This window comes from Motacilla alba, chromosome 1A (genome assembly GCF_015832195.1).
Source record: "Motacilla alba alba isolate MOTALB_02 chromosome 1A, Motacilla_alba_V1.0_pri, whole genome shotgun sequence".
Taxonomy (NCBI): Eukaryota; Metazoa; Chordata; class Aves; order Passeriformes; family Motacillidae; genus Motacilla; species Motacilla alba.
The window spans coordinates 20509019-20525580 of record NC_052031.1 but is presented as its reverse complement, the minus strand read 5'-3'; the positions used below and the strand labels follow the sequence as shown (position 1 = coordinate 20525580).

At 37.2% G+C, this 16562-nt stretch overlaps 1 protein-coding gene across 5 annotated transcripts in view; it reads right to left on the bottom strand.

Annotated features, from left to right (window-relative positions):
- The window catches only part of GRM8 (glutamate metabotropic receptor 8), a 320858-nt gene that overhangs the window by 61137 nt on the left and 243159 nt on the right, over positions 1-16562 (bottom strand). For all 5 annotated transcript variants that reach the window (XM_038155039.1, XM_038155035.1, XM_038155036.1 and 2 more), the window contains one exon: positions 10151-10287. In XM_038155039.1, coding sequence (XP_038010967.1) covers positions 10151-10287 — 137 coding nt within the window. The remainder of the gene's footprint in view (positions 1-10150; positions 10288-16562) is intronic.

The following is a 16562-nucleotide window of genomic DNA, read 5'->3' as shown; positions in this document are numbered from 1 at the left end:
TAGAGCTCTTGCTAAAGACTGCTAAAGACAGTCTTGTATTCAGCACAAAGCCAAGTAGGAGTCCAGTTGCTTCTGTGCCTCCCAGCATTTACTCAAGGGGTACAGGACATTGCCTCTGAGGGGAGTATTGGAAGATCAAACCTGCCAAACAAGTGAAAGCCAGAAAACTTTAGAAGTGATGACCCCATCTCTGAATCACTATGCAGAATCAATATTTACAGCTCACCTGCTCCAACCACCCCAGGGCAGACCAGTACTTAATTATCCTCATCCTTAGAGTCTTCTAGCACGTCTGCATTAGATATTTCTCACTGTAATTCAAATCCACTGCTTCTCCTAATAGCCAAATTAACTATGCCTAACATAGTTCTTTTCCTGAATAATCCTTTCTGTATTGGAAGAGATTAACACAACCCCCCTCAGTGCAGTTTTCTTCAGACTAAACAACCCTAGTTTGCTCAATCTTTCCCTAAAGGCATGCTTTGAGATGGCTGATCATTATAATTGCTTGCAGCTGGACTCTCTCCAGCTACTTTACTTTTCCAGCAGAAGTCACAGTTCCGCTAAGGAGCTCACAGCACTGAAGAGGAGAGAACAGATGAATTACAGCACAAGTCTGGGAGTTCTTTGCTGTAATGGCCTCTGGTGATGCTAATCAGTTAACCATTCTAAAGCTATTGCTTAGCCTTATGCCTAAGTTTCCCATAAAAGGGGAATTCACTTCAATTCCTGCAGTTACCAGAAAGAGCAATGCCATCCTCCTTCTTTGACCCAGTCATTTCAAGCATATTTTATTGGCATATTCAGCACTAAATCTGTTTACTGTGAGCTAAAGTTACATTCCCTGTGTTAAGATGTATTAATATCACCATTAAATTTAGTGATACCATTTTGAATATTCAGAAAATAATTCCCTATCTTTAAATATTTTTTAAATAGTATTTGGGGATTTATTAGGATGAAAAGTCCTGGATAAATATTAGATGACTATCCTAAAGTAATTAAAATAATATTAGTGCAAGATGAAGAGAATTGCAGCAAAGCAAACAGAAAAAAAAAATAATCATACTGTAATGTTCTGCTAACTGCTGGTTATTCTCTTTCATCATAGAATAACTATTGAAGGGCTTTTTCATTTTCCATTTAATGATTGTTAATTTAGTGGTAGACTTCCATTATGTAACACAAATGAACAATAATTAATTTAATCATTTAATCTGCAATTTTTGCTTTTAAGGACTTTTAAACAATTTGCTTCAAGCTTAAAAGGGCAGCTCAATTTCCAAATTACAAGACATATATAAATTTCGGGGTGGTGTCAATGCTAAAACTCACATTAGCTTTTACCAGGAGAGTATTCTCTGGGAATTAATTTAAAAGCTCCTGAATTTTTATTGTTCTATCACTGCTCACTTTTTTACTGTGAAAGAGAAAAGAATATTTTAAAACGTAAGTGCTATGCTTGCCATTCCTTTCCAGTTTGTTAAAAAAAGAGGAATACTCTTGGTCCTGTTGGTTATGGTATGGCCATTCAAAGAACAATTCATTCTAATAATACCACTTTTACAAAGGATGAACACAAAAAAGCTATAAAATATCTACCACCCACTCAAGAAACCTGTGACAAATTCACAGCCAAACATACAGCTGCAACTTCTTGCTTCATTTGAGGAACCTGACTTTCACTCACCCTGACAAGGTGAGAAAAAAGTCACTATTCATCCTAACTCTCAAGCAGAGACTGCTTCACTGGCACTTTCCTATCATTCTAATGAAGAAAAAATGCTTATCAAGTTTCAGGACATCTTCCCAGCAGCTATCTTTTATCCATTTTCTTTTTTGTTTATTTGTTTGTTTTTCTATAGAGAATCAGTAAAGACGTCTATTTCATTGAGGGGGAAAAAAGACTATTAGGACCAAAGTAAAAAAACTTCAGGAGGAGGACAAGTTATCATTCTTCTTCAGTTTCTCTAAGGTCATTGGTCCTTGAATCTAGGTTCTGTTTTGATTTTCAGTCATGTCTGAAATAGTTTCTGTCTAATATGGGCACTTCTGAAAATCATTAAATGCTCTTTAAACATCTGTATTCAGCCTATTTCTTCTCCATCACAAAGCTTTTTTTATCAATACAACCTGTAACCTTTCAATAACATAAAATCCCACTTTATTCCATGTGTCTTGTATTTTTTGTCTTTTACTTCCAGTCTTTTATTTTTGTCTTTTACTTTACTCATTTACTGTAGCCTACTGTTGACTTATCTTTTTAATCTAGAATTGGTCCTTAGCAGACACAATTTTCATATTGACCAGAGACACTCACAGTAGGGAAGAACAAATCCTGAGTCATACTACTTGACCAGTGCTAAGATGAGGACTAGTTTTGTGAAACCTAACTAGTCTAGAAACCATAACAGTCTCTTCTATTTTCAGCCTTAGGTAGAATAAAGAAAGTTAGCAGTACAATTTTGAGAAGAATAGAAGAACCTAAAATATTTCTGTCTTTTTTTTTTTTTTTTAACCCAGCATCAACAATTTTCAGTCAAATAACATGGGTTTATTAGAGTCAAAGTTTGAACTCTACTGCCTTATTACATGCAGGCAGCAGAACACCCTGCAGGCCATATGATTGTCATATTTTGTTTATGGATATAATCATATACAGCACTAAGTGCTTTTGTTGTGTATTTCACTGTACTGTGTTCTTTTGTTAAACACAGGGCTTAGGTTCAGCATTTTAAAAACATCTATCAGTTATATAACAGCTACCACAAGAAAAGAAGAGGCTTTCTGACTTCTTTAATGAAATACAGTGGCCTACAGCAAAGCTTGAAACTTATTTAATGCAGTTAGGGAAAACATCAGAAGTTTTTTGAGTCATTTTCTTTTACCATCTCACAAGAAAGGGAACTAATGGATTTTGAATCTGTAACTTCCAAAAATAATTGACTAATTTCAGTGTTGATGGATTCCTTCAGTATTAGATACAAGACTTGAGGCCTAGAAAAGAAGAGAAATCAAATACTGATTCAAATCTCTTTATGATCTGGCTGCCTGAAGGGAAGCTCACTGTCAGTGTGAGGTTCCCAATTTTTGCTAGTTCACCAATCGCTGTGCTTAAGGCTGATGGTGGTTATGGCTGTCTCTCTGATAGTTCATCACATCAGAGTAATTTTAATTTATAGTTTTCATCGTAAATCAAGATCATTATGGAAAAATGGATGCCCCTGAGTCATTTATATCCTCAGTGCATACACTCCATAAATGTGAAAGCTTATGCATCTTATTTCTAAGGGAATGTTAGAAATCTGTTATTGTAAAATCTCTTTTTTATTTTAACAGAACTCTTATGCTCTGGTGAAAAACAAAATAAAACAAAACAAAACAAAACATGCAAAAATCCCAAACCGAACAACGAAACAAATACAAGTGACTTCTGTCTTTAAAATGCACTGTTTTCACTTGAAACACAGAATCCTAGAAAGGCCTGGGTTCAAAGCAACCTGAAAGATCATCTAGTTCCAACCCCTGTGCTGTGAGCAGGGTCACCTTTCACTGGAGCAGGGTGCTTAGAACCCCATCCAACCCAGCCTCAAACAGCTCCAAGGAAACATGCAGCGTTTTTAAATGCTTTGGATTTTTCTTAGGGAGTAGTATCACATAGGTTGCTACCCACTCAAGCATTTTAACTGCATCAGCTAAATGTGTGATTTTGAAATAACCCATAATTGTGTCTGCCTGAAGACTCATCAGAAGACCAAAATCACTAACTTGGAAGAATATGGATTTAGATCTACATATTTCTTTCATACTGCGGTCTTTAAACATAGATTTTGGTAGATTGAAACAATGTACAAGCTTGAAATGCAATCTGAGATTGTTTCCAACTGTATTTTAAAATATGTGGGGGTTTTTTAAAAAGTCAAATATTAGATTTTAAAATTCTTTAACATTTCAACTTTTCTTTTTCCAACTGGTACTTAGCTTTAAAAACAGAGCATTTTAAAATACATGTAGAGCATTTTAAAATAAATTTTCAGGAAAAAAAAAAAAGAAATTAACCAAAACAAGCTGAATGGGTTTCTAAGGAAAGGAACTCAGGAAGCCATTATTGAAACTTTAGGACTGGGACTTTTTCCATCTACTGCCACTGACAAAAGCCACCAGCCAACATCTCAGTCTAGCCCTTATAACAGTATATGCCATACAGAACACAGTTTCTAAGGGTGAATTCATTATTAATCATAAAAAGAACTTGATTCAAATTATAAGTGCATGGAAAAGCAAGCTTGTTTCTAACAACTTCACTTGTTCAGATATTACATGGTTGAGAGCTCAAATTTGCTAAACCCACACATTTGTAGAGAACTTTTACGTGTGACCTGGTATGCAAAATACTGTTGGAATATGAATAAAACATAACTTTTGCAGAAACAGCTACCTTTGCCTGGATTTTTATTCATCATAAAAAACAGATTTTTTTTTTAAAAAAAGCATTTTAACTATCAGACTTCCCTGAAAATTAAGTTATCTTTTTCTACTGATAAAGAAAATAAGATTGTGAAAGTAAACAGAAAACACTGACAGTTAATGTATCATCAATGAGCAGAAGTTCTAAGGCAATTATTTCTTCCTTTAAAATCATAGTAAAAGTTTAAAAGGTCTGGTTATTTCTAGTATATTAAGATCACTTAAAGTCAGGAAACCTTGGAAACTAAAGGAGGCGTAAATTTACATGATCAGAATCATCAGACAAGCAGGTTCTTTAGATTATTGTTGGACATTTCTAAATATTGCTTTCAGAATTTCCTTGTGTCTGTCAAAGACTGAGCTACCTTATTCAAACTCAATAATCATGCAAAATTTAAATTTGGAAGATCTTTATTGTTTCTTAATTTATCTTCTGTATCAGCATTGTCAGGCATTTGTTTTGTTAAGAATGACAAGAGTAGGACTGATCAGTAGCCATGAAGTGCCTGTATCTAGAAGCTATAGTTGCTTCAGAGGAAATTTAAAAGGTCAGTTAGCCAAAAGGAGAGCATTAATGCTACTGAAGTCTCCACGCAGAAACCAGCACCAGAGCTAGGAGGGTCTCTACAGCTGGTGAAGCCTGCTGAGAAAGAGCCCCTTAGGGAGTGTGATGCAGAGTCTTTATCCAGCCAGTCAGCACCTCCTGCCCAAAGGGAAAACCAGCACTGCCATGAGGAAGGAACAAGTTTGAAGCTTGACAAGAACCCTGCAAAGTCAGTGAGACTTTGAGGAGCCAGAGACATCAGCAGAGCAACCCTGAATGCTGAGGGCGATGGCCAGAGACAGACTGGGGCTGGCTACCAGGTGAGAAGCCACAGCCCAGAAAACAAGCCTGCAGCCAAAATATGATATGAATTAGCAAAGAGCATCTTAAGGAAAAGGAAAATTGAAAAGTAGGGGGAATGAGGAAATCAGAAATAGGAAAGGGAAACCTTTCAATGAAGTTATTTAGATGGAAGATATGTTCTAGTTTGTCTTACAATAATTTTTCCAAGGGTTGAACTGTACTAAAAACCTGATACTTTCAAGATTTATTTTTCTGACAGGGAAAACAAACAAATTAATAAAAACTATAAATTTTCTGAAGCACAATACCAGCTGCATAGATGAACATAATCATAAACACATCATAGTTACAACATGTTACCACACAATTTGAGGAAGAAATATCTGTAAAAACCAGGGTAGAGGTATCTATAGAGGATATCTAGCTTACAAATATTCACTAAAAATCATAGTTACATGTGTCTTCATTAAAAGTAAACTAGAGGAGAAAGGGTACAGGGGGGAAAGTATTATATTTTAAAAGCATCTCCTTTAAAGAGCAGCAGGGTAAAAATTGTTCTGCCATCTTAATGCTGCTTCACTTTCAATAAATATAGATGTTTTCACAGAAACTAATGAAAACATCCACTGTGTTCCCTATGATTCATTGGCAATCAAAAGCGCTTCCTAATTTGCAATATGATGATCTGGAGTATTGACGATCATTCAAAAAGATTACTTGGTTTTAATATATTTTGTCTAGTGAGAGGAGGCAACAGCTTTGCCACAGCAGATCATCATCTGTCACAACTGCCATCAACACCTGCTAAGAGTTTAGTGAGTATGCAGGAGGAGGGAGTGAGTCCTGAGTGCCTGCTTGCATCCTGCCCGTGTGAGCAGGGGCTCTGCAGCAGAGCAGGGGCGGTGGAGCAGGAGCAGGAGCCTCACACAAGGCTGGGAGCAGAAGCTTGCACTGCAGGGCACTGTGCCAGCCCTCTCCTGTCGGAGCCCAGGATGTCTCCCTGACGGTCCTGGATGATCCCAGCCCCAGCCAGGGGGCTCTGGGGCCCTGGCAGGGGGGTCGGACACCCTGGCATGCAGCCAAAGACCCCTGTGGCTTTGAGTTCGACCCGTGCAACCGATTACCAACTTTGTATGAAGAATTAACGGTCACAGAAGTTTAGATAGCATAGTAGTAGTAATCACGGGGTGAAGAGAGAAATTTTGGGATTTTGAACATGGGGGTTTAAGGTTCCAAGATGGAGGAGTCAGGGCGTGCCCTGTAGAAAGTCACTGTCTAACACAGGTGATAGGTATTGGAACATAACTGTAAATATCGAGTACGTAGCTTATGGTATAAAAGACAACACCAGCCCTGTGGGAGGGCAGTGACCTGCTGAACAGACTGCGGCAGGCCAGACAGAAAATGTTTTAGCTAAGAATTAATAAACAACCTTGAGAACTGCAGCCGAAGAGTCCTGACTTCTTCTTCGACATCTGGGTTGGGAAAAGGAGACTTTTAACACAATCTTGGGGTCATCCTGACCTGAGGAGGCTCCAAGACACTCCTATCTTCACAACTCTACACACTAGACAGAGCCTGCCTGAGAGCTGGAAAAACCAGTTGCATCCAGTACGTGAGCTCATGGTGGTGAAAAAAGAGAGCCAAACAAGATTCTAACACATCCTTAACTAATGAGAGTTAATGAGGGCATCCTTAGGTAAATCCTCTCCTGTCAGATTTGTGGTCAATGTGGATAGCACAATGTGGTTTCAGTAGTATGAGTAGCCATCAATCCAATCATATTTCAGAGTTCCCCCGAGTACATTACATGAGGCAGAAATAATGGGACTGAAAAACTACAGGCTTAATGAAAAATTTAGAAGTCTAGAGGGAGATAGAATAAAGGCAGATCATAATGAAACTAAAACTAAAGCAAATTTTTTGTATTTTTCTTGATATTACTATATAATTATTATGTTAGTACTAGCATTTGTGCAAAATGTATGTATCAGTTTTTTGAGTTAATTTAATAAACACTAACTTTTCAGAAAAATGTAGCAATTATCAAAATCTGGAATGTATTTCATAATAGTTATGATAAGGATCTAACTGTAGTCTTTTCCAGAAATTAATGTTTAATATTAAACTTGTTTAGCCATTTTTTTTTCCTTTCTTGCCTTTCAAGAGACAGATATCAGGTTAGTGAAGGGAAGTAACTCTGCCATACAATCTGCAACACACAGCTTCTGTTGGTTGGATTTTTTCTATTTGGGCAGAATAACTAAATAAATGAGTCCCTGACAAGTAGTTACAGATATTAAATTGTAGATATGCTAAAAGGGTTTAACAGCTGTGGATGAAAATGGGGAGCTATCATATGTGTTATTGTGGATAGCACTCAGATAATTATTGCAAAATAGTCGGAACCGGAGAATAATTTGTAAATATTTACTACACTGTCTTTGTTACTCTTCATCAGGAACCTCTCACATGGAAAACCAGAGATATTTGAACCCTTCTTTTTGTGGTTTGATTGAATTCACTGCATAAACTCGCTTTGGTGTATCTAGTCATCAATTCACACTGTTGCCCTTCTCGTCAGCCTTTAGCAAAACAACATTGGTGTTTGCAGAGGTGCCCAAATGGCTAACACAAGTCTATTGCATATCTAACACGGAAAATAATTAAATTCATTTCTCTTCTTCTCTCTTTGCATGAAGACAACTTCCTACAGAAAGTACCTTGGACCTAAAAATTTCTGAAATTAAACCTTAATGCCTATTTCTCATATAAATCTATGCAATATATCCTCTGAATTTTGTTGGGACAGCAATTTTCAACCCAAATATAATTGCATGCACAAAACTTGCAAAAGAGATTAAAACAGCAATTAAAAACACCATCTAAATATGGGTAAATTGTGCTTTATTATTCCTTCTGCTATGAAGTAATAAGGGACAATACAAATCCTAGTTATTCATGTAGAAAAACACCAAATTCTCCTTTTATAGTCAGGAATATTTTTATTGCAGTAGTTCATCATCCTAATGTTTTAACTAAATCCAAAGTGGTTAGAATTCAAACTTGTCTTTTATGAAATACATTTCCATCCTCTTATATTATTTGAAATACCTGGGCAATTTACCTGTCCCCATCATTTTGTCTGATACCTTTTTTTCAAGGAAAAGTTATTATTTCCTTGCCTATCTTATTAATCTCTCTGAGGAATAACAGACATAAAATGATTCAAAAATATCATTTGAAGGAGCTGATAACTACACGACCCATCTGACTTGAAAATATAAAGAATTTTATTCAGGCTGTTGTGCAATCTTTTACTGTCTTCTCAAGAACAGAGGGGAAGTGCTTTGTTCTCCCAACTGGTAGAGAATAAATAATGTTTTTTTTAAGTGTTTAAAATAATTTAATACTCAAACGAGTATTCTCCAATGGCAGTATCATAATCCGATTGGTAGAACCATAGAATCATTCAGGTTGAAAAGACATGTAAGGTCATCAAGTCTAACCGTTGGCCTAACATGGCCAAATCCACCACTAAACCGTGTCCCTAAAGGCCACATCATCGTATCTTTTAAATACCCCCAGTGATGGTAACCACTTCCCTGGGCAACCTGTTCCAATGCTTGATCACCCTTTCAGTGAAGAATTTTTTTCTAATATCTGATCTAAACCTCCCCTGGTGCAACTGCCCGTAGTTTCCCCTGTCCCATCACTTCTTTCTTTCAGGTAGCTGTAGGGAGCAGTAAATTCTCACCTGAGGCTCCTTTTCTACCTAACAGAATAACTAAGCCCAGTTCCCTCACTCAATTCTCACAAGACCTGTGCTCCAGACCCTTCACTAGCTTCATTGCCCTTTTCTGGACATGCCCCAACCCCTCAATGTCTTGTACTGTTCAAGGAGAACTTTATTGGTCTCTACAACTACTTGAAAGAAAGTTGTATGCAGGTGGAGGTCAGTCTCTCCTCACAGGTATCAAGTGATAGAAATGGTTTCAAGTTGTGCCAGGACAGGTTTAGATTTCATAATAGGAAAAAATCTTCCACTGTAAGGGTGGTCAAGCAATGGAATTGCTTGCCCAGGGAAGTGATGGAATCACCATCCCTGAAGATATTTAAAAGACTTGTAGATGTGGTCTTGGGGACATGGTTTAATGGTGGTCCTAGCAGTGTTTGATTGACAGTTGGGACTCAAGGACTTTAGAGGTTTATGCCAACCTTAATGATTCTATGATTCTATCAGCTGCAGCCTCTCTAGCACCAAGTACAGAGGGACAGTCACTGCCCTGGTCCTGCTGGCCTCACTGTTTCTGATACAGCCAAGATGCCACTGGCCTTCTTGGCCACCTGGGCACGCTTCAGCTCCTAATCTGCTGTGTCAACCAACACTGCCAGGACCTTTTCTGCTAGGCAGTTTTCCAGCCCCTTTGCCCCCAGACTGTTGGGGTTGTTGTGACCCAAGTGTAGGCCTCATCCTTCCCCTCATTGAACCTCATGCAGTTGGCCATGGCAATTGATCCAGCCTGCCCTGAGTGCTCTGCAGAGCCTGCCTACTCTCCAACAGACCAACACTCCTGCTCAACTTGGATCTCACCTGCAAACGTACTGAGGGTGCAGATCATTGATAAAGACATTAAACAGCAATTTATCAGGACCCAGTGCTGACCCCAGGAGAACACCACTTGTGACCAGCTGCTAACTGGACATAACTCCATTCCCTGTCATCTCTGGATGGCTTGGTCCTCCAGCCAGTTTTTACCCAGTGAACAGTGTGCCCATCCAAGCCATGAGCAGCCAGTTTCAGCAGGACAATAATGAGGGAAACAGTGTACTTACGTTTAGATGAAGTTGATTACTCCACTGACCAATTACTTTGTATTCTGTACTCTTGTTGGTAATTTGATACTGAAAAATATCATAGCGTCCAGGAGCATCTCCATTTTCATTGAAAACAACAGGTGTTCCAGCACTCCCTGAAAAGAATATTAAATGCAATAAATACCTTTAAAGGAATTTAATAAATATACATTAAAGAAAAATGTTAATTAGAAATTGAACACGTTCTTCATAATGCAAATATAGTATGATAATGAATTCAAAAACCTCCCCAAAATCTACCCTATGATTCTATGAAAATAATTTTAAAACATAATCCTTTGCTGTCTTTTTCTCTGGTTGTTTGGTTGAGGGTATTTTTGTGTGTATTATAGAATATTAGGAAATTCTAGGATAAAACGGAAATGAAGAAATTTCTTTTGACATGAAGAAAGACATCCTTTCACTTTGGGATGTATATACTTGGCAATAGGCAAAAAATAGCAATCTTGTAATGAACTACATAAAAATTTCCTGTTAAGTACAAAAATATTGTTAATATCCTCAAGTTAGGAGCCAATACTCATAAAATACCTTGAGATGCAAATGTTTAAATTGTGTCACAATAAGTATGCTGTTTCTAACACTGACCACCCATGAAAAAGTATTTTATCAAAATAAATTAAGTTCATCAGTTGTGCTTGTTGCTCTCTCCTCTACACATGACACTGCCTGACAGAAAAGGCCATTGCTGAAGCTGTCAAAAGTTATAAATTGACACTGTTCTTATTCGATCAACAAAATGTTCAAAGATTGAAAACTACACATCTACCTTGACAACCAGACCAGCCAAATTAGAACACACTTTGATGGATTCCCTCAAGGTGACATCAAGGACCTGCACTCCTGCAGAGACCTTTCAAAAGCTACACCCCTTCCCCAAATTTTTATATATAGGTGGATCATATTATAGTTTAGATCCATTGAAGAAGAATTCAAGTATGCTAATGTTCTATTTCAGTGACTGGAGATGAAATTTATCTTTACTGGAGGAAAAACCCAAACCACAAAATGCCCCACAATGTTTTCATGTTTCTCCGTGTAAATACCCAAGAAAAGAATAGCCAGTTCATAGTAAATTCCTACACTATAACACAAGTTAATGTATCACCTAGAGGCACTAAGGCCACTGTGAGTGGTTTCCAGAGGATAAAAGAAAAAAAGGTTGAAATTCTGGGTACCTATCAATAAGCTAGTCGAAATAGGAGCAGTCTACACAGTCCAAGATTTCAACCTAAATTCTTTTTGTATGTCTGTCTGTCTCTCTCCCATAAAGTATTTTGTTCTCTAAAGCATTTTGTTTTATATAACAGCTTTCATATAAAATTGATATCCAGTGAAATAAACAGTGTTTTGAGAGTGACAAGTGGCACATTAAATACTGTGCCAATTTCACAGTTTTGCCAGAAAAATTCTGGCTGCAGAAATTGGACTTGAGCAACCATGGAAGAAGAGTATCAAAAATTATGTGTGGTAAAGACTTAAGACCCCATGAAGATATAGGAGACTCTACAGAAAATTTTGGAAAGCTCTTCATGCTTTGCTCTCAATTCTTTTGACAGAATGAAGGGCAAGAAAAATCCCAGTCTACAATCTTTCAAGCAATGAAATTATTCTTCACTGCTTACACAGCAGCTTGATGCAATAAATTTCTTCAACCCCACCAACACATACTCAGCTGTTGTTTGTTCATAGTTATGGAGGTAAACCTCAAAACATTACTGTATAGTAACAATAGAATTCATCTATCCACTCAGCAGCATTTGAAGACCTCATGGAAAAAACAGTCATTTTTATGAACAGATAGGAAATGTTCTTGGTATACCTTAAGACCAATGGGAACTTAAAACATTATTATGCTCAGCAATAAGAGTGTGAGCTTATAATATATGGCTGGCTTTAGAAATATCTTCTGGTGGTTTTGGTTGGGACGAAGTCGATTTTTTTCAATAGTAGGTTGATTGGGGCTCTGATTTGGATTTGTGCTAAAAACTTTTGACAACACAGGGATTTTTTTAGCTATTTCTGAGCAGCGTTTACACAGAGTCAAGGTGTTTTCTGCTTTTCATCCCACTCTACCATTAGAGAGGCTGGGGATGCAGAAGGAGTTGGGAGGGGACCAGTCAGGACAGATGACCCCACCTGACTCAAGGGACATCATTCTCTACCATAAAACATCATATTCAGCAAATAAACCTGGAGAAGAGGAAGGAAGAAGGGGACATTTGGGGAGATGGCATTAAGTCACTCACTCTATGTGTGATGGTTTCCTGGGGATAACTGAACACCTGCCTGCCCATAGCATGTGGTGAATTAAGTCCTTGTGCTTTGCTTATGTGTGCAGCTTTTGCTTTGTTTATTAAACTGTCTTTATCTCAACCCATCTGTTTTCTCAATTTTACCCTTCCAGTTCTCTCCCCAGTCCAGCTGATGGGGCAAGGAGCAAGTCTGTGTGATGCTCAGCTGCAGGGGTTAATCCACAACACACGGACAAAGTGACTGACTAGTCCAAACCAGAACTGTCTTTCTTTGTTGGTATAGTGCTGTTCCCAGCTAGAGCACAACAGCATCTCATGCTGAGCACCACAATCAACAGGGACATAGCAACTTGCTAAATTCAGCAGCCTCTCCAACTGAGTCCAGCAAGATTTTTCCCATGAGGCAAAAGTCAAACAACCTTCGTCAAGTTAATAAAATCAGGCTGGTTAAAAGCTGGAATAAGTCACAGAAGATTTACACTCCCTAACACTGAGAAAAAAACACTATCCCTTTGGTAAACAGCGGATTTTAGAAAGTAGAGTAACAGCCACAGTGCCTGCTCTAAAGATTATTTGATTGTGTTTTAGCAAGGATGCCATAACCTGTATATTCTGTTAACAAGGAAACTATTGCTTTAATCCGTGTCTTACTATATTCATATTCCATTGTGGAATGAAACATTTAATGAACTATAACTAGGAGGTATGCATGACTGGATTGTGCTAATAAACCATTGGCTGCATTACCAGCAAACAAAGTTAAAGGCATTTGAAGAAAACCTGTGGATTTGACCAGTGGTTCCCAAAATAATGAATGCAAGATGGTAGCTGAAGTCTTGAAAGTGTAAGGACATAATGAAAGTGTAAGACAAACTAGATGCCTCAAGGCTGTAAACAAACTACCAAGGGTTAATCAATATTCTTTAAAAATGTTAATCTCTTCTGAAGAAAAATACACCCTAGTGAATGATCAGAATGAAGAGTGCATCTGAGAATGGATAGTCCTCAAACTGAAAAGGTTTTTTAAGGAAATCTACTTTATTGGATAGTCCATCAAATGAAAGAGCATACTTCTGGGGAAAACTGATTAACTGTAGGAATGTGCCCCCTGTTGACAGAGTGACAAAACTATCCTTTGTCCCCTCAAAAAGGAAAGAAGCCCAGAAGTTTCTCTCCTTAATTAGGTGAAAAGACACCTCATAGGACCTGGGGGACTTCACCTCAAACTTAAGGGTATCCAATTGGACAGGAGCCAAAAAGTCCCGCCTGGGCAATTTACTAGGAAAAAAGTGAACATAGAAACTAATCGCTTTTGTGAGGTGTTTTAGCAGGGGCAAGGACCTCTTGCACCTGGCTCAGTTTTTCTCTGTTTGTTATTTTGCCTTTTATTAAACCTTCTTGTTTCCAACACTACTACACAAGCCATCCTGCTGATTTTTATGCCTCCAAAGGTAGCTGAGCTATCTTGGGTGGGATATAGACCTCCAAGAGCTTATGAGACCTGGCTCAAGGAGGCTCCAATAACAATTTGTTAATTGTAGAGAGAGCAGATAATAAACCATGTAGAGAAACACTGTAGCTGACCATAACAACCAATCCCATGTGAAGAAGCAAACTTGGATTCAGTATACCGCCCTTGAACAAATGCTGTGGAAGTATGCAAGTGTCTCTTTTTCTGACAACCAGATGTGCAGAACTGACACTCTTGGTATGTGGTATTGCCACATATACTCTGTCATGACCATTGCAGGGAATTGCATCGGAGTTCAAGTTTAAGACAGAATTTAAATGCTCCTCTTATTGAAAATTGAGGTCTACCTGCAAAACTTAAATTTAACACACTGTAGAGAGAAAGTAACACGGAATACAACAAAAACGTGAGGTAGTGAGCCAGGACTACATAAATTCCAGCTTAGATAAAAAGTACTTTGGGAAACCACAACAAACAGTTCTTGACTAGGGTATTTATACTAGAGAATGATCTTGGCTACCTTCATTTGGGAACCATAGTCATTGGAAACCATCATAGGAAAAATGTTACTTTTTCTTAGGATAAATGTTCCTACAATGCTAGTGTAGACCACCACAGAGAACAGAGAAAGCAGGCTACTTTTTTAAAAACAATTTCACTGATTTAAATTTTAAAAATATTTTTAAAGCAATCATTTAATAAAATGGCTAAAGAGAAATGAGGGAACTGTCTTTGAGCCTTTTCATCTTTTATTCTATATGTGGTTGTGTTGCCCTGTGTAATTTTAACTCATGAATGACCCAGGTAATTGCATTCAATCTGTCACCATTTTAACTAAATTTTTAATTTATTCTGGATGTCTAGAACAAAAGTACCTGGTAGAATTTTCAGACTACATAATAAGCTTGGCTAACTATGGAAAATCATGCGTGAGCTTTTACATTCTTCATCTCTCCTTCATACCAATCTTTTTCAGTTTGAAAAACAATATAAATATAATAATATAAAAATTATATTTTTAATATAAAGCCATAGTTACTAACTTATTTTGGGGTCTGTTTCAGAAGTATCTCTTTGCTGAGCAAAGGACTTATTTACAATTTTTAGATATAAAGTAATAGTCTGGTACTGAAAGAAATTTTCCCTCCTCCTCCCCACTTTGCAGCAAGCAGCATTAAACAACGCTTGGTGTTAAATTAGCACCTCAGCTAGACATTTCAGAATGTTTCTGTGACCTCAGCTGTTTATGAGCTTTTCAAAATGCAGGTTAAAATAGACAGAGAAGTTATTTAGAGAAGAAAAAATGGTAAAATGTATGAGGTTTTAAATCTGATTCAAGGCTGTGCTGGATCCTTTTGAATTTTCAATGCCTTACACAGATATCAAGGAGGACCCTTTCTGATAAACAGCTGTTCCAGTACAGGTCCTTTGTGCACTGGACTGGAAAATTCTCATTCTTCTGAAGAAATCTTTAAACATGTACCTTGATATTCTTGAGATGCTGCTCAGCAACCACCTCATCCTTCATGTGCCGACTTTGTCAAATTACATTTCACATGATTCTAAAATAGCTCCTCTTGCACTGCAGACTGTAACATTAGATCCCTGTGAGGTTACAGCGTGCACTTGGCCAATGCCTTCCAGTGAAATTCTCTTCACATTTCATGAAGTGCAAAAGAAGTGGATTTATTTGTAAACCACAAGTTCATGTGTAGTACTGGCCAAGTGCATATAAAAATGATTAATATATAAAAGTTCTTAAATTAATAACAGCACTAAGCCTTATTTAAAAAAAATCTTTTAAATTAAATCAACACATTTGGATTCCTCTTATATGAAAATCTTTTATTTGTTTTTATTGTGAGGCCCTGTTACTTCAGCACAGTGACAAAAGTGTAGAAAAGTGGTTGTGCTGGTAAGTCTCACAACTGCAGTTTACAGAATATTCCAACTCTAGTGGAGCAGATTTCATTATAAAGCATGATACCAGATACAAATATTTTCTTTCTGAAATAATATGTCTATGGATTTACATTAATTTCTTTTTTGTAAGACTTGAAATTAAAATTACTTAAGCTGAGTCTTCATCCTTTGAGCTGTTCCACATAAATTACTTTATCTGCTCTGAATCTAAAGAAATGAGCCTGGATTCCATGGTAGGCTTAGGAAAATGGAAGTCAGCAGCTCTAGAGTGCACTCTAATACAATTAACTATTGTGTAGTTAATTGTATTGGTGGTGATGCACCATCTCTTAGCATTCAGCTTTATGGAAAGGCTCCTCAGATTTATAGGATCAACTCTTATTTCATTAATTCATGCAAATAGTTTCAAGTACTAGAGTTAAGGATTCCAATTTTTTTTATGATCATTTCATTCTAAGTAGTTTTTAAAAGGAAAAAGTAATACAGAGAAATATATTAATTAAATTGTTCTCAGGAAAGTAAAAAGAGGGAGAATAACCATTTGAACTTTCAATACCAGAAGTTCCCAGAGAAGAAAAATGCATAGAGAAAAATTAAGCAAGATGTTAGTCAATGAGACAAATGAAATAGAAGTTTGAAATGGAATAAATGGAAAGAATAAATAACATTTAATAGAAAAAGAAGACCACAGAAAATTATAAACAACTAATGAGAACTAACA